The sequence below is a fragment of the Aquila chrysaetos genome, chromosome 10 (assembly GCF_900496995.4).
Source record: "Aquila chrysaetos chrysaetos chromosome 10, bAquChr1.4, whole genome shotgun sequence".
In the NCBI taxonomy this organism is placed as follows: Eukaryota; Metazoa; Chordata; class Aves; order Accipitriformes; family Accipitridae; genus Aquila; species Aquila chrysaetos.
In genome coordinates, this window is record NC_044013.1 from 38,861,997 (window position 1) to 38,887,953 (window position 25,957).

Below are 25,957 nucleotides of genomic sequence, written 5' to 3' on the forward strand. Positions count from 1 at the left end.
TTCTTTCCAAGCTCCTTAGACCTAAACTCCGCTACTGTAGCCCTGTGAGTAACAGCGTTCGCTAATCCGTGGTGTTTTGCCGTTTTCTTACATCAGGAAAGGTCACGTTGCGCGATAACTGTCCACAGACTCGGTGCTGTCATGATTTTTGTGAAATCTTTTTTTTTACTTTCGGTCAGCGCCCTGCTCGTGGGGATTTTTCTCCGTGTGGCAATACCCCCGGCGGTGTCCCAACAGGCTGTAGCAACGCTTGTCGCGTTGAAGTGGGGGGGGGGGGGGGGGCGGACACACGAGATTTTTCACCCCTCCTTCGGCAAAGCGGCCCCCCCCCACACACCCTGTAAAAAACGCTGGTGGCGAGTAACCAGCCCGGCGGCTCGGCCACCGCCGTGCCCGGGGGCAGCGCCGGGGCGGACCGGGACCGGGAGCGGGAGCGGGAGCGGGCTCGGGCCCGGGAGGTGCGGAGGGGGTTGCGGGGGGGGGGCCCGGGCCCTGGGCCCGGCCGGCTGTGGGCCAATCGGCTCGTCTCCGCGCACTCCCCGCCCCGTTCTCCCCATGTGCAGAAATAGCCCCGCCGCCACCGGCAGCCGCTTTCCGCGGGGCGGGCGGGCGGGCGGGCGGCGGAGCATCCCCGGGCGGAGCGGCGGAGGGCCCGTCCCGTCCCGTCCCGTCCCGTCCCGTCCCGTTCCGATCCGGTCCCGTCCCGTCCCGCTGCTTTTCCCGAAGCGCCGGCGGATGGCCCCGCGGCGGGCGGAGCAGCAGCAGCCGGTCCCGGCGGTTTTCGGTGCTCGGTGGATTCGGTGACCGGCGGCAGCGCGGCCGCGGATGTCCCCGCTCCGGGGACCGGGCGGTGCGGGCAGCGGGGGGCCGCGACCCGGGGCTCGCCGCGCCCCTCCGGTCCCCCCCGCCGCCCCGGTGGCCGGGCGGGAGGCGGCGGTGAGCCCGGCCATGGGTGTTTCTCGCCGGGAAGCGCCGCTGCCCCGTGGGCTGTTGGTACCTGCGGCCGGCGGGCCGGTGGAAAGTCCCTTTTTCTCATGAACGGTTCTAGCTCCTCGCCCCGGGCCCTCGCCATGGACACTATGAAAACCACCTATATCGTGCTGGAACTGATCATCGCCGTGCTGTCTATCGCCGGCAACGTGCTGGTCTGCTGGGCCGTGGCCATCAACAGTACCTTGAAGAACGCGACCAACTATTTCCTGGTGTCCCTGGCGGTGGCCGATATTGCCGTGGGGTTGCTAGCCATCCCTTTCGCCATCACCATCAGCATCGGATTCCAGGTGGATTTTCACAGCTGCCTCTTCTTCGCCTGCTTCGTGCTGGTGCTCACCCAAAGCTCCATCTTCAGCTTGCTGGCGGTGGCCATCGACAGGTACCTGGCTATTAAGATCCCGCTGAGGTAAGAGACCGGAGCGGACGCAGGTAGCCGCCACCTTCCTTGACGGCCCAGACCGTGACCTTCCTGGTCTTAGCGTGCAGGAACTTCTGGTCCCTCGTGCTGCCGTAAGAAGTTTGCTGCTCACAGGCGGCGATGAAAATTAACGGAGAGTTTGCGCTCGCTGGCTGCGGGACTGGCATCAGGTTTTCAGTATCCTGCCTCTTACCTCAAAATATCCTGGGAGCTCGGTTTCTCGAGGATGTTTGTCTTGGGAGGGTCAGTGGTTTCTTGGGAGGGCTATGCAGTGATGTAGTAGTGTGCTTGGGGTAGTTGTAGCTAATCTATGTAGGTATTTATACAGCCCCCGTTATTGTGGGGTCTGAGCATCTCCCAGGTAACTAAATATAGGAGCAACCACTCTTTCTCCTACTTCCCAGCCTATTAGAGAAGTAGTTTTGCAGGCTGTTCTGTAGGAGCTCTTGCCTCGTCCTGAGCTCAGGTCACAATACTTTCAAAAAGGCTGAAAGTCATCTTAAATAGATCTTAACGTGACTTTGTACATACTTCACGTTTACAGCCAGCACTAGAGTCTAACTAGGCTGTCTTCCAGTTTTTAGAGGGCTACAATGAATGGACCAAAAGCGCAATTTGTTACAGCTACAAACGCTGAAACCGTATTTCAGTGCTTGCATACATACGCTTTCCTTCTGAGTGCTTACCATGAGAGAGTGTATAGATCAGTAATGTCAGAGGGTGACAGCTCAGTGCATACACTGTGAGAGGAGAAGAGGGAAGGAGAAAGGATTCATACGTCAGGTTTCAGAATTTTACGGTTTAGACTTTCATCCAAGTGCAGTATCAAAGACATAAATTGTTTTCCTTCTAATTCATGGGACGTTGCAATACCATGGGGAAAACTGTACTGAATATAATTTACAGGCTCCAGTGAGCTGGTGCAGCAGCCGCCTTAGGCTTCAGTGCACCAAAACCCTGGCTTTGCATTACAAATGACCTGAGTCCCTTAGTCTCGGTCTCCTTCGTGCCTCGGTCGTCCCTCCCCGAGAAGAAGACGTCGCCGGAGAGTCCGGGACCGCTCAGGGGACTGGTGGGAAGTGGAGGCTGCGGGGAAGCGGGGCAGATTTGACACAGGGACCTCAGCTGAACTGTGTAACGTGCAGCTTTCCTAGGTTCTGCTCGCCTCTGGTATCTCCCTTGCAGGAACCATGAATTCACCCTAAAATGACTTAAAAAACCCCCTTCAGCCTGTTCTGGCACCTTGCGTTGGAGAACTCCCATACGTTAGGCAAATATCAATTAGTCATCAGGCAGATGATAAAAACTGGTAGTGGAAATGCATGTACGCTGAGCGGCCGCGTGTGTCATCGGACGCGTGGAAATTCCACGGGTGTAGAGTAAGCGAGAGCCAAGCTGCAGCTCCTGTCTGCACAGGAGGGAGCGGGGACAGAGCAGTTCGGATCGCTGCCGGCATCTCTGACACTGGCTGCTTACCTTCCCGGCCACCCGCCTGGACTCGGGGACGCACGTTGGCTCCGGATAAAGCCTTGGTGCCTCTTCCATTCGTTCGTTCAGGGCTCGCTCGGGATGGGGGCTAGCGGCACAGCAGCAGCTATGGAAGCGGGTCGGATTTTTTAAAGGTTCGATTTAATCACAGCCCCCCTCCACAAGCAAGCTATTCAAGCATGGTTCTAACTCCCTTTGTACCCCGAGTGCTTTTTGCAGCGCTTGGCAGAGGAAGTTGAGTCTTGTGAGATCGGTTTCTTTCTACTCCACTGGAATCCGAGGTGAGATCAGAAATGCTCTGAGGGGATCGTTTACATGCTTGCAGAAGGGAAGTGGTTTTGCCAACTGACAAAATAGCAAATATTTCCTCCACCCTCTTTTTTTTTTTTCACAATCCTGGTCTCTAGCAGGTTTGCTCGACTCTCCGTGAGGTCAGTTCATACACCGGTGTGGGATGAAATCCCAGGACAGTTTTGCCTTGCTTCGGGATCCTTTCCCGACATTGCTTTTTCACCCCATCTTAGGCCAAATCTTTTATTCCTTTTGCACAAACATCTTTATTCCTGTGAGCGCTTTCTAGCTGGATGCATACAGCCCCTTCAGCTGTAAACGGAGATCAAGGAGTCCCATCCCAGGCTGGTCTGAAGTGTGACGTTTGGATTAAACTTGGTCTTGGCATTGAGGCCCATTTCCTTGCTCTCAGAGATGACCAGTCAGTAAAACTCCTTTAAAAGGACAGGGCAATGGACAGGTCATTGCTTCGGCAACAGGAGATTTAGGGACTGGTACTGAAAGGCTGTTTTTATTTGCACAGCCAAGATCAAAAGAGGATAGAGGAGGTTATAAAACTATGCTGGCAAAACACTTCTCTACTGCGCTAGGGTTTTCCAGCCAAGGCTTGCTTAGAGCTGTCTCGTCAGCATCGTTATTCCTGAGATGCTCCACGGGGCTGCCGGCAGCGAGGGGGAAGGAACTTGTCCAGCCACCCGCTCTAGGTGGGTGCACGGGCCCTTCTGGAAGGACGGTTGCGCTGCGGAAAGGGAAAGCTGGTCATCAATTTGTAGGAATGGCGAGCTTAGGAAAAGTTTCTTTCCCGCTAAAACACTCATTCTGGAGACCAGTGCGGAGGCTGATAACAGGCCGTGAAGTAGTAAACGTTTAAGCAAATGATTTGTACCCAGCCCTATCTAGCAATTACAATAAATAATGCAGTTGTTGCAGAGCAGACGAGTGTCCCTGTCGCATCCACCAGCTCCCTGTGGAAACCTCTGTAGGGACATTGAGAACTGAGTGTGCCATATTATTTAATACTATTTCAGGGCTATTTAAGCACACCGAGGGGCTGGGCAGGCCTGCAGGCTGCGGGTGCGCAGGAGAAGTTTGCATTACAGCCAGGCTAATAATGGATTTTTCAGTTCTGTGGTTGAACCAAAAAAATCCCATGGGGAAGAGGAAAATTGTTTCAGTCAAACTGAAACAGCAATGTTTGGAGGTTTCAGTGAAACAAAGTGATCCTGACCAACCTGGGAGATTTTTATTTGAGTTGCTTAACCCTTCTGATGTTGCTGTGCTGCTTTTTGACACGGAGGCATCCTCGCTGGAAAGGAACTAACAACTTCTCATCTAGACAGTTGCAGAACAAAAATCTTATTTAAAAATGGTGGTTTAGAACCCTCCCTCTTCTGGCTAAAAATATTTGCTGAATTTGACCTGAAGCCATGAATTCTTTCTGTCCCTTGAAACTCTTATTTTGTTTGTTTTTGACAAATTGACTGTTTGTGGAGAAGCCCCCCACCCGTGCTGCCCACTTCGTGCAGCTGCAGCTCTGAGCCCTGCCTGCGTGTGCCCGTCCCTGTGCCACCCCCAGGTACGTGGCACCATCCCTGCTCTCCTCTGCCAACGATCCCCCCCCAAAAAAAAAATCTCGCTCCCCCACAGCGCTTCCTCCCAGCAGAATATCAAAGCCAGGCCATGGAGCATCTTTCAGCGGCAGCAAATCCATCCTGCAGAGTGTCTGGCACAAGAGCGGTGCGAGGCTTTCGCTCTCTGGCTTTCTCCAGGGCTGGATTTCACCCCACAGTCCCATAGCTGTGAGCCAAAGAAGATTTGTAGGTGGAATAAAATCTTTCCCTTTTATTTGCATTAACCAAAATCCTTTGGCGTGGCTAATCATTGTAGGTATGGATAGATGCCTGGAACAAATGTGTCAGGAATTAGGGAGGGAGAAGAGTATCTGTATTTAGAGAGCAAAAGGAGAATGAAACACCCGGTGCAACATCACACTATGTGTGCCCTCGTCCGGCTGGTAATCTCCTGCGGGACAGTGAATGCTGTACTCCTGCTGCCTACCTGGCAAACACCCCAGCTGAGACCCGCAGAGGGAAAATTAGCCCCAGCTCCCTGTGATTTGAGCTGATCTGGTGCTTGCTCTTCCTCCCTGGATTTAGTTCTCTCCCATCTTCAATTTTATCCCTAGCAGAAGTGCAAGACTGATGTTGTGGGGCAGCTTTGACATGAACTAGAACAGGGTATCTCTGACCATGCCCTCTCCCCTTCTGCACCTTGCTGAGCCCGTGCTGCCGCCCCGCAGCCAGAGCATCCGCGCTCGGGTCGTGATCCGTCGTCGATGGTGTTGCACTGCTCTGCTTCTGGTGCTGCCAGTCTCCCACGTGAGCTGCCGCCCCTCTTTTCTTTGACGTGATGAAGGCAATGGCCCGGCTCGCGTCTGCTCTCCTCCTGGGGACAAATTCCATTTGGATTGTCTTTGCTGTTATCTGACCCCTTGAGCTGTGCAGTGTCCTTTCTAGATGGAGGTGGCTTGGCTGATGCTTTACGGCTGCCCGCCCTCGCTGTGCCCTGCTGCGGAGGAGGAGGGGGTTCCCTCTGTCTTCTCCAGCAAAAGAATTGTTCCTGGGTTCCTTTCAACTCCCAGCTCGCTCCTCAGCACAGCAAACTGGTGGATATTTATGGCAGGCGGGAGGGCTGGAGCCACCGGGGAGGAGAAAAAAAAAAAAAAAAATCCCCTTCAGAGCCTTGGTCTTCACCTGCCATTTTCTGCGTGCCCTCAACGACACGCAGAATTGCAGCCGCTCTTCCTTCTGCCCTTGCTTCATTTCCTTTCTGAAGGGACATCCTCGCGTTGCCCTTCGTCTGAACTCCCCGGCGTGTTCTGCTGTTCGTGCGCGGCTCACGATCCTGGGGGCCGAGCAGCACGGGAGGCGGCAATTATTCCACGGCGGTGGATGCTCTGCCTCCCCTCTCCGTCAGACGGCCGCGCCTGGCCAAGGTCATCGTCGATTAATAAACTTAGTGTGCAGCAAGCCTGGCAAACGTGCCGAGTGCTGCGGGCAGGAGGGCTGGCGTGTTCGCTTGAGCAATGGAGCCGTCACGTCTTTAAGGAAGTTCGTGTCAGTTGAGCTCGATTCAAGCAGAACGCGGGGGGTTTGTGCTCCAGCCGGGGGGCCGGCAGCGCCCGCTCGCCTGCCCGTGGGTCTCGCGAGGGCTGCGGCTTGCTCCGGGCTTCGGATGCAGTCAACTCTGGACACGATAAAAAAATCAGAAATAATCACGTGTGCCCTCATGGCCAGAAACTGGAGGGCGGAAAATCACAACTATTTTTAGTTGTGAGCAGCCTGGTTGCCTAAAAATGCTTGTCCCAAATTTTTATATTTTTTTTCCCCACCTCGGGCATCACTTCCCTCCCAAAAAGCAAAAATCCTGACGGGAAGGGAATTAATTGTCTTTGAGACCTCTGTCCTGACGCAGCTCCCGCAGAGCCTAGGGGGTAAGCAGGGATGTCAGGGAGCGGCGGCTGGAGCGGCTGAGGGCACCGATCTCTGGGCTGAGCCAGAACCCAGAGCTTTGGGTTCAGGAGCTTTTTTCGGTTTTGGCCAGCTCAATCTATAAAAAATACAGGTTAATTTTTAGACCAAAAAAGCAGCTTTTGAAATCTGGCGGAATTTTGCTTGAGGAGACCTTTCGGCCTCTCTGCAAAAAAATATGTTAAACCAAAATGTTTTGAGAGCAAACCGTTTTATTTTGCAGTTAAAAGTTTTTGCTTTGTTAATTAACAGGCTTGTTCTTGGGCTTTTTTATGAACTTGCTGCTTGTCATAGCAATGAGCACAGACCGCAAAACTGAGTCTTTTAGGAGCGTTCTGCTCCGGCCCTTGGCTACACCGGGCGGTCACTATGCAGGAGGTGTTGGGGCTCCTATTACTGTATTTAATCCGCAAGACGCCAGGAATCAGCGGCGCCAGCTGTGCCTACAGATGTGTCGGTCCTCTCCCCTCCCCATCGGCTCTCGTGGCGCTGCGAAGTCCGGTGACACGAGAGGCTCGGGGAATCTGTACGTGCCGCAGAGCGGATTATCTCCTAATCCTACGGATGACATCGGGCCCGGGCACGAGCCACAAATAACCTGCGAGCGTGTCTGCGCCCTCACGCTCACCCTTCGGTGCCACGTGGGCGCCGACCGGCGCGTCACTGGGCACCGCGACCGGAGCTGCTGGACCCACTGGGGACAAGGGACAAAGCACGGTCCCCGCAGGAGCAGCCGTGCGGGCGGACCGGTGCCGCCGTGGCTGGGGCTCTGCCCGCACCCCCGTTCGCGACGCGCCGTGCGTCAGCACCCGTCGCCCCGGCCTTCGCGCCCTCCCTCCCGCCCAAATCCCAGTGCCAGGTTCCCGGGAGCGCGGTGCTACGGGGAGGGGGGTGGCTGTTGGCCGCGTCCTCCCCCTCTCCCGTCGGTCTTTTCGGCGAGATTTGCCCGTCGTGCTGCAATGGGGGAGCCGGCGTGCGGGGGCTGGATGCTGTGTCGCCGAGCTGGTTTGGAACGGGCTGAATGTGGGCAGGGAGGTGAGGGCAGGGTGGGCTCCGCGAGCTGCTGGAGCGTACTGGGATGGGGCACGGGGAGGTGAGCGGTGCTGGGGTCGGCGCTGACCGCGCGAGATCCGCTTGCCCTTGGGAAGAAGCCCAGGGCTCTGCAGGGAAGGCGGAGGAGCAGCAGCGTGCTGGGGCTGGCGGATGGAGAGGCCGGTGGTTTGGGGCCGTTAGGAAGGGCTTTAGCACCCGTTTCATTACAGAAAGAGGGATCCAGCAGAGATCTGCCATCTCCCTGCCCTTATCTGTTATCTGAGCGAGCAGGGCACTGGGTGCCTGGGAGGGGTAGCGGTCACACCGCTGCTCTATATACAGGTTCACACCCAAAAAAGCTCGCAGTGACTCTATATACAGGATCACACCCAAAAAAAAGCTCGCAGTGAATCGTAGCTCCTATCTCACCTCTACCAGCTGCCTTTAAGTCAGCCACCCTGGTGCTGCACATCTGAGGTCTGACCACTCTGGGAGGTTTGGAATGACAAAAATTCTGAGCCCCAGGCATCCTCAGGCAGAATAACGTGGGGCTGCAGAGCCGTGGAGGGAGAGCGGTGCCGAGGAAAAGCTCCGGAGGGCCGCAGGTTCCTCTCGGCCCTGCCATTTTGGGTAGGAAGAACCGGGCTTTTTCGCTCCGGGATTCAGAAACACCCTATGGAGCGTGACGGGCCGGTATCGCGCGCTCCTGCCTCTACGCGGGCATCTTGAGGGAGCTGCTTATGTTTTGATGTCACCGGTTGCTGGAGCGTGCGGAGCGCTGAGCTCATTTCCTTCCCGTGCCCCCGGGGGCTCTGCGCACCCCCGGCAGTCCCCCAGCATCAGGCATGTTCCCAGCGGTGTGGGGTTGCCCGGCGTGGGCAGGGAGCCCACAGCCTGCCCCGCACCCCGCCTGTACCCCATGTTTCTTTTAGTTCAGTTTTCAGTCACCTTTTCTCACCCTGTCAGGGGCGAGAGCTGGCTGGGGCCGGCTTCTGCAGACAGAAACCGGGGCAGCGAATGCAAATTCCTGCCTGGCCGTGGGCTGCTGTGAATGCGTGCATGTGAGAAAAATATTCGCACATCCACAGCAGAGGTGCTGTCGGTGTTCAGCCGGTACGCAGCTCTGCGGCCCCCTCCCACCGCCCTCCGCCTCGCAGCAGCCTGACTTGCGGTTTCCCTCCTTAATCCTCCAGATTAGCCAAACGTGTGCCGGTTGCGGGGTGCTTTGGGCCAAAACTGCGCCCTCCTGCATTTCTTCTTCCCACGTTTCTGGTCCTGCAAACCCGATGCCCATCAGCCGTTCCCCTGCCCTGAGCCGGTGCTGGGCTGGCGGTGGCAGGGCTGAGGTACCAGTCTGGGTGAGCAGGGATAAACTGGGATGAGGTGGGAGCTGTGGAGGGCGGCTGTCACTCTCCCGGGGAAGGAGAAGTTCACGGGAGGGATAAGCGCATGGGTATGGATATCTTGCTGAGAGGGTTTTAAGCTTGTAGGCACTCGATAGTCCAAGCTTGCAGGCTGCGTGGTTGTAGCCTGTACGGGGTGGGCTGGGGCATGCCGGCACAAAGGGGTACCCGGGGTACGGAACGCTCCCCTCCATACGCCTGGCTCATTCCAAGAGGCATCACTACGGCTGAGTGTGAAGCACGAGTGGGTTTTGTCCATTTTTGTCCTGGGAAGGGTCATTTGGAGCCTTCATAACCGGGGAGCGGTTAACTTAGGGGCTGCAAATGGGTTTGCTTCTGACTGGCGGACATCTCCCATGCCCACCTTCCTCTGGGAACAGCTGATGGTCAATGCCCACCCGAGGGCTCCTCTTCAGCCAGGACTGCTTCATCCTCGTCTCCGTGCTGCAATTTGTGCCTTTCTCTGTGACTCTGCTCCCAGGTAGAATTGCTTCCCAGCGAGCAAAAATGCAGTACGGCAGGGCTGCCCCAGCCTCTGCTCACCCACTGGGCTTGTCGTCTTCTCTTACTAGTTCAAAATCACCCAGCTTTTATTTCAGACTAAGGCTGAAAATGTCGTATAACATAAATACACCAAGCCCTGGAGAAAGTTAAAGCCTTCCAGCCTTTAAATGCTTTTTAGCGATCCTCCAAATCTAAAAATGAAGCATCGCAGCCTCTGACCTTGCTGGTTAGGTGCCTCGAGCAGGAATGGCAACCTAACAGCACCCGGAGGGGAGCAGGCGGTTGTTGCCCGTCCCTGTGAGGGAGGGAGCCAAGGCAAGGCTGGGTTCCCCGAGCATCCAGGCTCAAGAGCTCAGAGCAGCACCCGCATACGGGCCTCCCTTTTAAGGACGAGCCTTGAGCAACAGCCTGCAGCCGGGCTCTGCGTTGCGAGGGCTGGGTGTTCTCATTTACACGTCATTACCCAGCGTTGCACAACGGCGGGGGGCCGCTTGCCCGGCGTGGGGTGCTCCCTGGTGGGTGGCGATGCTGCCCGGTTGGGTGCGTGCTCTGGGGAGGGCTGTGGCCCTGGGAGCGCTCGCTTCTTCCAGTTGAGCTTTCCCTGATGGGTGAAGGATGGCCGTGAGCCGGCACCTTATGGCCCGTTGGCTCTCTCCGTCGCCCCGAGGGTGGGTGCTGGCTCCATCCCCCGGAGGGTGGGTGCGCGGCGGGGGCGGGGGGGGGGGTCCGAGCTGTTGCAGCCGCTCAGGTTTCCCGTGAAAGCACCAGAAATGGATGGCGGTGAGCGATGCCTCCTGCCCCTCCGAATAACCCCTGGGTGCTCACCTGAGCTGTGGGCGCTGGCGTGTTTGCAGTAACCCGTCCAGCGGAAGGCCGGGAGGGCGAGCGGGGGGGACGCTGCTGCTGTCCCCTGCACACAATGGGGACAGATGCGGGAGGAAGCGATTTGTCTACAACTGGACATGGACAGACGCAGATGTTCTGCTTCCTCGGCTGATACTGTAACCGCTAATCAGATTTCTCACTCTCACCGCCAACTCCTTCCTGGTTAAAAAGCACAGCTTTTTCTTTTTTTTTCCTCCCCCCTCCTCTCTAAGGTGCAATTTATGATTCATTTAAAATGTCCTGCCAGGATATTTCAGCTGGTATGTGATCTCCATTACGTGGCTGTGCATAGAGCAAACAGAACAGCAGCAATGGTGCTTATTTCGTGCTGTTATAGCTCACACAAAAAAAAAAAAAAAAAAAAAAGAGCAAGATGCAAAGTACAGCTGCAAGTAGATGACAAGGATACAATGCTTGGCAGCCAAATTGCTCTCTCCCCTTGTGAATGGAGGTGTCTGTGTATTTTCCTTCCCACTTAAAATAGAAACATATAAATTATCACTGCTTGTTTGTATCAGAGCACCTGCGTAGTCTGAGTTCTACAAAGCCTCCATCTGCTCACCTCCCTGCATCCGGCAGCCTGGGCACTGGGCAGAATGGGGGGGGAAGCAGGGAGAGCAGTGGGGAGCACCAGCCCCCCCCCAGGGCTCCCTCCGAAGCTCTGGGCACCGGGAGGGCAGAGAGGACACAAGCTGCCTGCAGCATCCCTTGCACAGCCATCACGCCTGGACCTCCCCACTGGTCCCACCGACCGCGGCCTCGGCACAAGCTACCCGCGAGTTTGGAGTTTACGCACTGAAATTGCTCATCGAAGGCTGATCCTGCGCTGGGGCTTGGCGGTGGGAGAACCGGCACAAAGTCCTTGAGCAGAGCGGCGCAGCACCCTCCCATCAGGCTGGACCCTCCTGGCTCTTCCCAGTTAAGGTTGCAGAGACATCCCTGGTCAAACGCTTGGACTAAGCAAGCCTGGGAGGCTGCATCATGAGAGAAAATTTTCCTGCTGGAAAAGTTAATGCTGCAACTTCAGCATTGTATTACATACACGAGAGAAGCATTTAAACACCCGGTGTCCGTGTGCAGCTTTTACAAGCACAGCCTGGCAGCCCTGCAGCCTTTGGAGGGCTGCTGGCGAGATGAAGCCTGACCAAGGCGGGGTGGATTTCTCCAACATCTTTTTGTTGCTAGAAGCTGCATCTCAGCCGGCCTCGGGGATTTTACTCGGGCATCCAGCGAGGATGGGCGACAGCAATAATGCCCGGGCAGGTGGACAACCTATTGCAGATGTCTGAAGAGCCGGGACCCACAGTGTATTTGCCGGGTACCGGCTGCAGGTCTTCAGCCCGTGGCAGAGATGATGGAGCTCATTTTTGTCTCTCCAATAGCAGGGGGGTAGGGAAGGACTTTGGGAACAAGGGTGCCATGGTGAACAAATGTAAAAGGGGGTCGTGCCACTCTGCAGGTGACGGTCAAAGGGGTCACCTTTGGGCAGGACAAGGGCTGCGTGGTTGAACGCTGCCTAGCGTGGCGGACCCTGCGCCGCAGCACTGATGACGACACGGTGGCAAGTGCTGACGCAGTCTCTCAGCTTGCAGCTCACCCTTTTGTTCGGCAACACACCTCGGACGTTCAGCAGAACAAACTATTTGCTATCGGCTCTGCTCTTTGCTAACCTTGGGTTTATTTACTCAGTAATTTATCAGCCAGGGCCCAGGCCAGCGTCCTAGGGCCACCATCAGACTCCACCAAGCACCAGGAGAGCGGGTGTGTGCCACCACGACGTTTTCGCCTCTTCATCCTTCTGGGCTGCTCAGGGATGGCAGGGGATTCTCTCCCATTCCTGCTCTCTGAGGATAAATAATGTGGGAATAATAGTCCCCTTCCAGACTCCAGGCTGTTGCTGCCTTCTGGCCCATGTCTTATCGCCCCAAATGCTGAATTACGCCTTGGCTGCTGCTGTACGCTCCTCGTTTGACGGGAGCTCGGGGGCAGCGGTGCTTCTGCTTGGGTGATCTGCACGGGGTCACTGCCGGGGCCGGAGGGAGACGCCGGGTACGTGCAGGGCACGACTCCGTTCCTGCCGGTCGGGAGCCAAACTCCTGCATGGGAAAGGCTGGGCTGGCTGCAGGCTGGCAGGCAGTGCTGCTCTGCTCCAGCCATACTTAGGCATGCCTGGGTGTCTTGGCTGGTATCCAGCGCTAGTAAATAGCATTAGAAATGCAATGAGACCCGTTGGGAAAAAAAAAAAAACAAAACCAAAACCCTGACCATCCCACCAACCAGAGGCACGGCGCCTGGAGAACGCAGAGAGCCTTCCCGCAGCCTGCGCTAACGTACGACTGTTGCTTTGGTGGTTGTCGTGACGCTTTTCCAGAAAAGCGGTGGACCTTGCTGAGCCATCGCTGAAGCAGAGGGGCCGCAGGCGAGAGCGAATGCTGCTGGGCGAAGGACACCGTCTCCAGCCCGTGGGTCACCTCAGGGGACATCTCCTCCAGCCTCAGTGGCAGAGCGGTGCCCGGGCAGAGCCGTGTTGTGTCCCGCCTGAAGCCTCTGCCGCTGGCTCGTTTCGGCGACGGCACAGCCGGTACGGACCCAGCAGCCTGGCGCTTGTACACGATAACACCGGCGGGTCAGAGGCATCTTGTAAAAGCAGCTGAACTTTCTTTCCTTAAAGTATTTGACCTACTGCAACCCGGGCTGCGTGACTGTGACACTGGTGGCAAACGTATAGTTATCTGTGTCAGAAGAATAGAAACCTGAATCGCTTTTGGTGGGGATGGCATCGGGGCTTCTGCAGCATGTTCGCTGCGGGGGCACTGGGTGGGAGCTGACGTAATTAGCTGCTCGATGATGATTATGCCAGTAAAGAGACTTTGCCTGGCGGTGTAAAAGGAACTAATGCATTGCCAGCTTATTTAATCTCAATAAATCATTTTAAAATATTCAGCTGTTATTTACATTAAAGCAACATTTGATGGCTGTGGGCAGAAACATAGAGGAGATTCAATATTTGTTATACATTAATTGAGCAGACTTAGGTGAGTAAATTTACTTTAATAGTTTTTTGCCTAATAATATTAAGCCTAAAAGAGAATGAAGGAGGGGTTTGCTGGAGCATTCGGAGCTGTGAAAATCTGTTGGTTTCTCACTGTCTGATCATGTTTTATAGAGCTTAGGAGAAAAGTTGAGCCTCAGTTGTCTCACAGGCCATGCCGCCTTTGCTTGGTGGTGGTTTATGACGGGGGTGCAGCTGTGTGCAGCGGCTCACTAACGAGACTCTTCATGCCTTGGTCTGGTAATAGGTATGCACTTTATTTTTAAGCACATGCTTAACTTCTGTTAACTTAAAGCAGTGTCCCACCAAATAAGTGTATTAAGGCAATAACAAGGTAGGTAGGTAGTGAACAATTTTAGAGCAGCGAACTATCCCTAATTTCACGTTGGCCTCTTCTGGCTGGTAGCTCAGCAACCACTTGTGACCATTCTCTGTAGTCACAGCAGCGACCACCGTCGTTACCTGGGATCAATCCACTGAATGGAGAGACGTTGGGAGGAATTTGCAACGCATCCCTGCGAAAATAAAGAACTAATCTAAGGAGCGTGGTGTTCACTGTGAGTAACTATCATCTCCACTTTAATGAACACCATCTCTTCCCTGTGCCGACAGGCCTGCAGCACCCTCCATTGCTCAGCTCTGGCTCTTGCAGACCCGGAGCGTGGCACGTTTTTTCGTCTCCTCCTCGCAGAAGGGGGCCCCGCTTAAATGTGGTCCTGGCTGCAACTCTGCTATGTGCGCTGGGGAAGAGCGAGCAACACTAAAATAAACATCCCACCATCACAGCCACTGGAAAATTAAGTGACTTCTTAGCTGGTTTGTAAACCTTCCAGCTGAAGCTTACCTTTGCAGAAGAGTTCAGGAGAAAAGCAGATGGAAGAAGCCTTATTTGGGGTCATGTATTTTCAGCAAGAGACAGCACCGAATGTCACCAGCGTGGTGGACACCGGCCCCGGCACGGCACGCTGAGCCGCGGCGGCTTTTCCTTGTGTTCCTGTGCACCGCCTGATGCAGACACACAAAACTCTTGACCCTGCAGTTTCTCTTTCTGAACAATGGTCCCTTTTGCATTTTCCAGTCTCACTACAATAGTTTTTGGGCTGTGAAATGACTGAGGCAGCAGAGGAGCAACTGAAGTGATCAACTAAGCATGAATAGCACAAGCCAAGGAGCCACATTTTTTTTTCTTCCCACGTGCAGAGCTGTAGGTCAGCAGCAGCTCTCGGTGCTCCTACAGCACTGACTAAGCTTGGCCAACGTTGTAGCTCAAGACTCAGGCTTTGCCAAGACATTGGATTTCTGGGAACTTGCTCCGAATCAAATCTTAACATTTTCAGGTCCCACAACCCCAGACCACCTCTGGCTCACGAAAACTTAACACGGGGTTTTGAAAGCAATGGGCTTGGCCTCACTGATGCCCCATCTGATAATTTCTCATCTTCTGGACCAGTGAGACTTGGTAATAATGAGAGAAAAGTGCAGGAGAAACCTCTCCGTGGCTGGACTTGCCCTTTAGACATCTACCCCCGTGGAGCATGTTCACGGTTCAGCAGTGCCTAAATGTGGCCGCTGCTGCCGCGTCCTCTTGGCCAGCCCCGGCGGTGCCCGAAGCGAGCCCCGCTCGAAGCGGCCGCGCAGAAGGAGCCGAGGGCTCCCCCCAGCCCCTCTTTGCTGCCCGGTTCATGTTGGCAGACCCCCCCCCCCCCCTCCACTTACCCTCCTGTCTTTGTAGCTCGCAGGAGGAGAGGGACGCACGGCTCGCACGGAGGCGACCGCAGCGTGATTCACAGGCACAGCTGCGGTTCTGTGGGAATAAAACCCTCCCCTGCCTCACGGGCCGGAAGAAAATCAGAACAAACGTTCTTAGGAAAGGAGGAGCAGGGTAGCCAAGCCAGAGTAAACAAGTGCTGAGAGAAGGGTGTGGGAAGGGGGGCACACGCGTGTCAGCCAGCAGACGCTAACTGGCTGTAGAGAGGACAGTAATGGGTTTCTCATGATGTCTTTCTGGCAGTCACTGGTTCTTCGTATCCCCAAAAAGCGATCCAACTGATGCTTTGATGTTGGCATCTGTTCTGGTTGCACCCAAACCAGCTCGACTTTTGCTGCTTTAGGTTCCGGCCCCGTTTGTGTCCCTGAGCATCAGCCACAACCTTTGTTTTCTTGGCCATGAAGGCACCCAGTCCGTGGGGTTAGGAAAGATGCGGGGCAGAGCATGGCTCTGCACCCCTCAGCACTGCACCCGCTTGTCCCTGGGCCACCACAGAGCTTCTTCGTAACATGTGAGAGCAGCAGGTGCCCAAGGAAGGCGTTTACTTAAAAATCTGGACCTTTACAACCAGTTTTGGTGGGTCAGCAGAGCGTAAGCACCGTTTGACAGCAGCAGCTACGCGCAGCTGTGTGGTTTAACCCCACGGAGGGCTTCAGAAGCTGCAGGTCCGAGTCTTTGCGTGGCTTCAGGGCCCCTCGATGGTGCGTGTCCTACAGAATTGGCACATCACATACATGAGCAGCGGAGGCCAACACCAGCCCCGGGAGCTAGGCGAAGCTGCCCGTACCAGCACGGTTGCTGGAGGATGCACAAAGCAGGGATGTCGAATGGGGGGAGAAGAGCCCGGTGTCCCTGGCTCCCAGCTCCACGCCTGGATGTGAGATTCTGCATGGAGACACAAACCCTAACTTGTAACTCTCCTAAGCGATCCATCAGCAGCAGTTGCTTTCAGATGCTGGCTCAGAAAAGTCTTTCAGGGTATTTGTTATCCAGCCACAACAAGCTCGCGTGGGCTGCAGTCTGGCATGTGTAAGCCAGGAGTTGCACTGTTTGGGAAACTAGTAGGATTCCCGTTTTCCACACACATGTGTACTTCCCACCTTAGTGTATGAGGTAGCATGGGAAGGGACATCGCATTACGGGACTGCTGCAATCTCCAGTGAAAGCCAGCACTGCTGCAGGCATAAAAGCAGCCCAAGTTGAAACAAGCTGGCTGTGGTATAAAGGCTGTAAGCGTGTGGTGATGCTGGTTAAGACTTTAGCTACTCATTACAGTGTAGAGTTGAGAGCCAGCATTGTCTCAGCTGTAATAGGTCAGCCCAGAAGTTCATGTAGCCCAGCAGCATGTCCCGGCGTGCCCAGTAGTGGACGCTTAGAGCACGAGAGTAAGTTGGTGGTTACAGAGTGAGCCTTCCCGCTGTTCTTGCCCTCCTTGTAGTTGGTGGTTTAGGCTCACGCAATGATAAAGCCTTTTTTTAAGACTCCAAGTCCTTACCTCCTATCGAAGGATGTTCGTGGGCAGGGGCAGTGCTTGGCACCTCTCCGGAATAGTAAGTGAATCACCTCCCCAAATCACTTTGTGTAGGCAGAGAGCGCAGGTGAGCTTTTTTGCCCCTCCGCTGATCACAGAGGTGAGGTTCCCATGTGGGTGTGGGTGGGGCTTTTGTGGCATTAGCCAAAATGCCGATGACTTTAACTGCAGGGAAGTCACGAGCGCTCATTTATTTAATGGCTCTATCTTGGTTTTGTTCTTGATGCTGTAGGTATAATAGTCTGGTGACTGGCAAGCGGGCAAGAGGACTCATCGCTGTGCTGTGGCTCCTGTCCTTTGGAATTGGACTGACGCCGCTTATGGGCTGGAACAAAGCCATGAGCGGTTGCCCCAACACCACCAACGAGACAGGGGCTGACACTGGGACAGAGCACCATGGCTGTTTCATCTCATGCCTCTTTGAGAATGTGGTAACGATGAGCTACATGGTGTACTTCAACTTCTTCGGCTGCGTGCTGCTTCCACTTGCTATCATGCTGGGAATCTACATTAAGATATTCATGGTCGCCTGCAAACAGTTGCATCAGATCGAACTGATGGGGAACTCCAGGACCACACTGCAGAAGGAGATCCACGCAGCCAAGTCTCTGGCCATCATTGTAGGACTTTTTGCCTTTTGTTGGCTGCCCCTGCATATCTTGAACTGCATCACTCACTTCCATGAGGAGTTCTCCAAATCCAAGCCTGAGTGGGTGATGTATATGGCCATCATCCTCTCCCATGCCAACTCCGTCATCAATCCCATCATCTACGCCTACAGGATCAGGGACTTCCGCTACACCTTTCGCAAGATCATTTCCAAGATCCTCTGCAAGACGGATGGCTTCCCCAAGTGCCCCACTGACAACAACCAGCACCTGACTGTCTCCAACATTAACTCTCCGGTAGCCTCTGTGACCATATGACCTTGCACGTCCTGCTCCTAGGATTTTGCAGTCTGTCCCTGACACTACCCTTCCCTGTGCCTATGTGAACAGTTACAGCTAACTCCTCTAGGAGTGCTCGGAGATGACCACTATGCAGTTATGCAGCTGTAATTTTTTTTTTTATTTTTGTAATTAACATAGTGCCTCCTAGAGGAATAACCTGACCGGGAGATTGAGTGCAGCTCACCCTCGACTGTAAAGCCAGGTTGCGTGAGTGCTGGTAATCGTATTGAGTTTCCTTTCCAGGTCAGACATTGACTGTGGAAGCCCCACCTTCTGGGGGGTGTTTCCCTAATTGTGCTGCTCACGTCAAGTCCTAGGATCTTTATTTTAAATATTATTATTTTTTTTTTAATCTTTTGATTCATTTAGGAGTAATAATTTTGTGTCTGTTTTTGAGTTGTTCTTTTAAGTCCATACTTGACAGCACTTTGGTAATACCCTAATTAATTATTCCATCAATTGTTTGATGCAGCTAGTATTCTCTGATGGGAAAAAGTCTTACTTAGCCCTGTTGCTGGTGTGAAACTGAATCTGCGTTCCAGGCTCTGAGGGACGTGACCGTGTTGATGGGAAAACAAGATCAGAACTGGCCAGCTATTTTTGGCCCCAGTATGGAAGGCCTACTTACTGAAAGAGAAAAATTTTAGATAAGAGTTGACTGAAGTTTTAGAATAGCAGTTTCATTGCCTCTAAATCACTTTGGTCCACAGGATTGTGCAGACCAATGCTTCAGGTTTGATTTCAAATCTGTTTCCAGCTATCAAAATGCAAAAGGCAGAAGTGCCCTAATAGTCCTAGCTAGTCTGATCCAGAGTCATCGAGGTTAGTGCAAACACTCCCTTGGTGACATGATCTCTACAATTAGGTTTTTGCTCCCAAGACAAAACTTGACAGCCTTGCAGTGCTTCCAGAAGTGCAGGTTTTTTTTTTAGCTGTGATTGCTGGATGCTGCAGCTTGCCTGATTCCTAAAACTTGGTCTTGCGGGGGTTCTTCTGTAGCCCAGTAACCCCCAGAAGCTGTGAGTGCTTTTTTTTCTAATAGCGATTTTTTTTTTTTTTAAATTTTTTTTAACCCTGACCTGCATCAGTAGCAAAAGAGACTGGAAGGGAGCTAAGAAGCTAGAATGCCTTAACTGGCGACCTGATTTTGGCCAAGCTCTTTGGGGAAGAAGCTCACCTCGCAGATTGTCTAGCCTGGCCTCTGCAGTTCGCCACGGAGTCCTGGCCCTTTGTAAGGACAAAGCCCACTCACCAGTGAAGCAGACTTAATTAATTTGCACTGCAAGTTAATAACTCTCTGCAACCACAGCTCAGTAATTACCGCACTTGATTTCATATGTAACTGTGATAGGCAAAACTAGACAAAGGTAGAAGGAAGAGTGCATTAATAGCTGAAGTACAAGCTCCACTTCTCCAGACTGCATGACGGCACGTGCACTGCTGTAAATGAACCAGTGTTTCTGGCATGCCTTTTATTTAGCAGGGCACTTTCATTCCACAACTGAGAGGAACAGGGAGGGGAGTCAGAAAAACACCAAACAGCCTCCCTCCTTCGTGCCCAAAAGCCAACTGGTACAGAGACACAGCTGTTCTTGACTAGTTCAGACCTGCCATCACGTTGTGGCCCTCCTACAAACGGGAGTCTTGCCTGAAGGTCCTTACGTGGTAAAGTGGTACCACCTCTCTCCGAAGCGCTCAATGTCAGCAGCATCACCATGTGACCAGCGAGAAGCTGGAGTGCAAGGATGTGTATTAAATGTGGTTTTCAGTGGTAACGCATGCAGGGGGAGAGATAGGGAGCAGGCCTTTTAGAGCCAGGTGGCAGGGAAGGAAGTTTAAACACAGCCAGTTCCTGAAGAACAGGTCCAGTGGACAGACTGTGATGCCTGGAGCAGTTTGTCCCTGATAAATTGTACTTGAATCACATAGAAAACAGCTATCTATTTTTTTAACTGCATTGCACTAAAAGGGGGGTAATATAAGACCCCAAGAGTTTCATTTCTCTGGCGTATATAATGACAAATATGGTGTAAAATCAGCTGAAAGGCTGAAGAAATGCTGTTCCTGCAGCATCTGCTAAGCCAGCTGGCATGACCTGCAGGCAGCAGCTGCAGGTATGACTTGGGGCCCACCATGCGAACAGAGAATGGTTCACTAGGAGGGATGGATTTTGCTACCGTGTGTGTAGCAGCCCAGCCGTAAGAGCCAGCCCCAAACCTGGGTGAATCACCAGTAAGCTCTGAATGGGTTTGTACACGTTTATGCAATGTCCAAATTTAGCTACAGCTCAGTATCTCAGATACTGGCATTTCCAAGAAGAATCTGAATAGTTAAAGTTACTGTCCCAAGTGTTTCTCCTTTAACAGCCCCATTCAGCTTTGCTGCATCTGCCTTGGTCATAGTCCAGCTAGCACATGTAGCCACCTCCTGCCATTTGGGCAGGGTTTGACTCTCTCCTCCTTTCATTCCTCCCCTTCGGTATTATCTTTGGCTGTGTTCCTTCTGTTAATCATGGCTGGAAACAAGCAGGGTTTCACCTGCAGGTCTGGCAGTGTTACAAAGTGGTTGCAAGCCACATCTATCCTTACAACAAAGAATGTAATCTCTCCCCTCCTGCTGGCTGAAAATGAACCAAACTCTGGACAGCACGAACAGACTGAAACACACAGCGCTGCAATACAGAGAGAGCCGGTCCCAGAACACTTACTGGTATGCGACAGCTTGCACTGCAGCTCGGCATCCACGACTGCTACCTTTCACATGCCTCTTATGAGCCAGAATTCCTGCAGACAGATGTGGCGTATCCTTAGTATGACTGTGCCATTGGGTTGTTAGCCATTATTAACTACGGCCTGAGTCACCACGGTCTTTAGGCACATTAAGTGCCTTTGTGGATCTGAGCCAAAGTAATTTCAAGGCAAAATAAAAATAGGACACCTCCCCTGCCCCCCCTGAAAAGAAAGCTCTGATGGTTTCTATAAAAATGTGAAGTCAAAATGGCAGAGGAACTTTCTGCAGCAAGTGCAGCTATAGCTATTCAGCTATCACTCATTACTGCTCTGATGTACATAGGATGGATGTGTTTTCCTCACGTTGCTCAGATTTTGTATTTGCAGTAACTGTTATTTACATACAGAACGCTTAATTTACCACCTACACAACCTGGCTCAGCCTGTGCCCCATTATTTCTTGTGGTGTTGTGTTCACACGGTGTATCATACGAGGCCACGCTGTACTCGAGGAGGAGCCCAATCTCAGAGCACAGGCAGGGAGTCACAGAGCTGGAAGGAGCTGGTACCCAGCTCACTGGCTGGTTTGTGGAACAGGGAGCAGCAGTCTCCTTTCCCCCGTGTCTGATGTGGACAGCCTTGCCTTGCCTGCCAGCATGAGGTGGTCGACTTCTCTGAAATGGGTCGATTTAAAAGCACAGCAACCAGGGTGATGCTTCCAAAGATCCTGCATTGCAGTAAGCACAGTGGAAGCGCAGACCTGTCATCAGCCTCAAGGTGCTGAGGGGTCCCTGCCCCAGTCCCTGGTACAGGTTTGGCACTGATGAATCAGAAATTGCTGAGCAGCCAGCTGCAAAAAGCCACTGCATTGTCACTCTGTCGGAGGCCAACTCTACAAAGCCATGCAGGCACGGGAAGGGCAGTGGGGTTAGTCAAAGCACAAGCAGAGCTAAGAAGGTTTAATGGATTGCTAAGAGACCTGCTGGACTGATTGTATCCCCACATCACAAGCACACAATATTACAGATTAGTTCAAACATCTTCAGAAATCCCAAGAATAGCCTAAATAAATAAATGAAACTGAAGTCAACACAGGCTTCTTAACATTTATTAATTAATCTATCAGTGCAAGGCTGCTAATTAACATCATGCTTGGCTGCAGCACAGGAAGAAATCTACCAGCCATGATGAATATTTGACAGCCTTGTAGATACAAAAAATGCCAGCTACACAGCCGGGAGGGTACACAGAAAGCACATCCGCCTGTGATCCAAATCCTTCATCCTTCATCCTCCTCCTCAGCCAGTAAGATGCTTGTGAGCTGCTCCTCAGAGACAGTTAGTTCCTGGCAGGCTCCCACGGCCTGACTGAGGTAGACAGCAAGTATATGTTTGCACTGCAAATAATAGCGCAGCCAAGTTAACAGGAGGAGCAACGCAGGAATGTCATGCTCTATCTGGAAGCCACAAAAATCCATCCTGGCCAGAATGGGTCTAATGAAGCGCTCACCCCTCCCAGGAACATGGTTCCCTCTTGGCATGCCAAGCCCTGGCACAGGCTGGTGCTCCAGTTGCCCCAGGTTAGTTCTGCCGTCAGGATAATAAATACAGGGATCTGACACACAGCGAAGTGTTACTGGCTCCTGCTGCCCTTCCCGCAATTGCAGAGCAATTGGTTACCCTGAGCCCTTCCTCACTGGCACCAGGTGAACTGCACCACTTCATCAGCCAGACTCCATGTGGCAGTCCCATTAGCAGCAGTAGCCCTTGTTCCAAGAGACCAGGGATTATTCATCTCTTGAAAGTCAGAACAGTAATGCATAATTAAGAACAAAAGTCCTCCCTAGCCCTTGTAAGGCCTAGCTCCACCCAAATACCGCGACTCCCAGAGGCCAGATCATGCAGTGGATCAGGCACAGCCTGCGTGGCCAACTCAACACTCATGCGTTTGCTCCCTTGGAAACATCAGGCTGCTCAGGTTCAAGGAGCAGAGCACAGCCTTCTCCCCCGCTCCCTGTCCTGGCCCCAAGTTAAGGCAGACAACTTACCAGAAGGCTCTCGCTCTTCTGCAATACAGTAAAACCAAAAGCAGGACACGTGCAGAAGTGGCAGGAACTGTAGCAGGTGTAGAGTTTGCCTGAGCTCCCAAGGACCTGAAACAAAGGCAGCCGGAGGGGGCAGGAGTCAGAGACAGCATTCACTTTTAATTTCTCTAACTTGGCCTGTATCTGGCCCGATATCCTCTCCACAACCACTCACAGGCATGCAACAGGCAAGCAGGTGCTGCAATACAAAAAGTCCCCAAACGCTGCATCGACCCGTCTAAGCTTGAAGCTCCTTGGCTTTCTCAGGGTCTCCGTACACTTCTCTCCCTGCAGGCAAGGAAGTGCTCCTGTACGTACGCTCGTGCTTGCAGCAGACCTCGGCTCCAGTGACTTATATGCTACTAAGAGATCAGGAAAAGGGCAGTAGCACAAAGCTCTGTCCCCTGATCTCCCAAAGCCGGTAGCACGGCGAGCTGCCAGCCCCTCCAGCGAGCTCCCTACCCCAGTACTGGCAGGCACAGGATAGTTGAAGATGACAAACGTTTCTTGACACAGAAAGCTCATTTGTGAATCCAGGGCCACCATGGACCTGGGGATGGAAGGACAGCAGCAGTGAGCACTCGCAGTGAGGCCTTTTCTAACCAGTTTCAGTGGCTGGAGGCTGCAAAGGCTCTTGCTGTTCTGCTCCCCAAACCAGCTGCAGCTATTGGAATCCAGTTTTGTCTGAATAAACAAAGTTGAAGTCTCCAGAGAAGAAGCCTCCCTGCTCCATCTCTGGTTTGCGAACAGCACTGCTGCCTTTTCCTACATGCTGTTCCTCTGTAAGTCTGGTACTGAGGCATATTTCCTCTGCACCATGGGCACGGGATGCAGGCAGCCAGGGGAGGGAAGCGTTCATTTCCAGCACGGCAAAGCTGACAGGCAAACTGTGAGCTGTTGGAGCTCGCTGCATGGTATAGAAAAGCCAAGCTACGGATTATTTCTCTTTTGCTTTCTTCAAGACTGGAAAATAGCTTTTAGAAAGCTACTTTAAGAGCCAACTGCTCTGCCCTCTCCTCTTGCAAGGGAAGGGTCTGAAGGGACAGAATACACTCGCAGCCTTTTAGCAGAAACCTCTGCTCAATAGCATGGGCTTTACTAATGCTCTGAGGCCTAAAATGAGTGCACCCCGTGGCCAAAACACAATTACCACAGAATATTTGCCATGATGTGTCTCATATCTGCCACGGTGAGAGCAAGTGCTTTGTGTCAGCTCTGTGGCCTCAACAGCTGGCACTAACTGTTCCTGGATATTCCAGAGAATGGTGGGGATTTACATGGGTGTAATCACCAGCAGTGCCCTCCTCTGCACACAAGCCCCTGGGCTCTGACGGCACACCACACTCCTCTCCTATACCAGGCTTTAAATTCTAGTTGGGTTTGTGGTACACATACACCTAAATCCAAAGATAAACACAAAAAAGTGAAAAGAGAGCGGAGCTCTGCAGAGTGCTGCTTCCCTCCAGGATGCCCCTGGCACTCCTAAATCCCTCGAGAGGAACACTGTCCCTCCCGGTCCAGAGCTGCACTTGCAAGGGGAGCCTTCCCCTGTCCCCTGGAGCTCTCTCTGCACTCCTTGGCTGAAAGGTGACGTCCACAAGTTTAAGCTCTCCCACAGAAGCGCCTATGACTCATAATCCCCCTTACCGCCAGCAGATTCAGGACACAAGACTCACATTCCTATTTCAGGGTAAACCATTCTTTTTTCAGTCTGGCCTTTACCCTGGGCCCTCCTTATACTCCAGGCTGAGTTTGTTTCACTTGTGATAAGTTTGTTTTTCTCTAGCCCCTTTGATTGTTTTTTCCAAGATGAAGTATTCCGATGGTGCCTTTCTTTCAGAAGTGTTTTCCTTTGAGGAGCGGGGGGGAAGACACAGACGCTGCCAGATTTGGGCTGAGTTTAGCGTTCCCCCGTCCTGACCTAGATGGCAAGAATGCAGCTTCTGCCTAATAAGGCAGAATATAAAATCCAAAGACCAAGAGAAAAAGGTGCCTCTGCTTCTGGCCAGCTGCAGCCAAGCCAGGCACTGGGGTGCTCTCTTGGCCCTGAGATGCTGTGAGATTTCCTTCCGCTGCCCTCATCTCCAGGCGCTTGATAGCTGCACGGAGAGGAAAAATCACCTTGGTGGTGGTGTCCCTGCCAGCGTGCATGTGGGGATGCAGGAGGGCCAGCTGTGGCACCATGGCAGCTAGTGCTGCCACCGGCATACAGCTAGGCAGCACCACAGTCTCTGACAGGACCCGATGCTCAAATCCTTCACGCTGGGGCAGGCTGCCATACAGTTCTAGGAAATCAATTAAAAAAGACATAAAAAAGAAGAATCCAATAAAAGTGCAGGATGTGAGCAATGCAAGTGACAGTTGGCAGGAGGGCTAAAGCACTGCCTCTCCCCCTGCTAACTGGCTTCACTCCCACAGCTCACAGCATTTCTGCAACTCAGGCGTAGCTAACAGGCACCCCAACCGCCGCCTGCTCACCACTTTACACATGCTGAATCCAGCACAGCTCCACCATCAGCCAGCATCCACCATCTCTGCAGCAGGTAAGACTTACTTATCCCTGACCTGGAGTTACAAGGGTTGGCTTTAGTCTGCAGCGTAGGCAGGTATTGTACAAGCTCTTCTGGGATGATTAACAACTCTGAGGTAACATCAGCCCTTGAATACCCCATCAGCGCTACTCCTCTATTAAGCAGCAAGGGCACTAATGCCTGAGCATTAAAAGACAAATCATAGCTTTCACTTGACTGAGGGCTCTTCTCCCATCTCAGTTCCTGAGGGCAAGAGCTGCCTACACCACAGGCTGCAGTCCTAAGGCCTGTCTGAGCAGAGCCATTTTCCCCCGAAGCTGTACCCAAGGTGTGCTGGGTGATAGATATGGAATGCAAACAGCATTCTAGCCCGTGAAGTATCAACATCTCAGATTTGGCTATGATAACCCAAAGGAGTTTCACAGTAGGACCAGCCTCATAGCCTCAAAGAGAACAGTTCTCCAGATCCAGCTGCAAATGAAAGCACCACCTCACATTCCAGCTCAACCACATCTGGGTGCAAATGGCAGAGCTGACTTTCTGGGGAAAAAGTGAAAAGGATGACTGTGCATGTTGTCCAGGCAGCCACGGATGCCCTCCCACTCCCCACTGCACTGGGCAAGCTTCTCTGCTGAGGGAGAAGCGCACACAGCTGGGATACATGCCTACACCAAACACACACATGAATGAAGAGCCAGTCATGCTACCCAGCTACTCCTAAGTGCAGTATCCCACTCAGTGTTTCGGTTTCTACGTCCACAGATTGCGT

General features: G+C 53.1%; 2 protein-coding genes across 4 annotated transcripts in view; one reads left to right on the forward strand and one right to left on the reverse strand.

The window, feature by feature from the left end:
* ADORA2B (adenosine A2b receptor) lies at window positions 1–21,001 on the forward strand. Its single transcript, XM_030027441.2, has 2 exons — window positions 1–1,399; window positions 17,128–21,001. Exons 1-2 carry the CDS (start codon window positions 1,035–1,037, stop codon window positions 17,819–17,821), a joined length of 1,059 nt encoding a protein of 352 aa, XP_029883301.1. The 5' UTR covers window positions 1–1,034; the 3' UTR covers window positions 17,822–21,001.
* Window positions 13,833–25,957, reverse strand: part of ZSWIM7 (zinc finger SWIM-type containing 7) — a 21,500-nt gene continuing 9,375 nt past the window's right edge. Inside the window, exons 5-7 of one of the 3 annotated variants that reach the window (XM_030027452.1) lie at window positions 22,622–22,726; window positions 20,553–20,628; window positions 13,833–14,111 (exon numbers count right to left, since the gene is read on the reverse strand). In XM_030027452.1, coding sequence (XP_029883312.1) covers window positions 20,602–20,628; window positions 22,622–22,726 — 132 coding nt within the window. In that variant the 3' untranslated portion in view covers window positions 13,833–14,111; window positions 20,553–20,601. Of the gene's footprint in view, window positions 14,112–20,552; window positions 20,629–21,666; window positions 21,971–22,168; window positions 22,392–22,621; window positions 22,727–25,957 lie in introns of those variants that run through there. The other 2 variants (XM_030027451.1, XM_041126600.1) reach the window with 2 other exon arrangements.

Coding starts and splice junctions, on each gene's coding strand:
- ADORA2B (XM_030027441.2), top strand. CDS start 1,035: ATGAACGGTTCTAGCTCCTCGCCCCGGGCCCTCGCCATGGACACTATG. Junction 1,400..17,127: donor GCTATTAAGATCCCGCTGAG/GTAAGAGACCGG, acceptor TTGATGCTGTAG/GTATAATAGTCTGGTGACTG.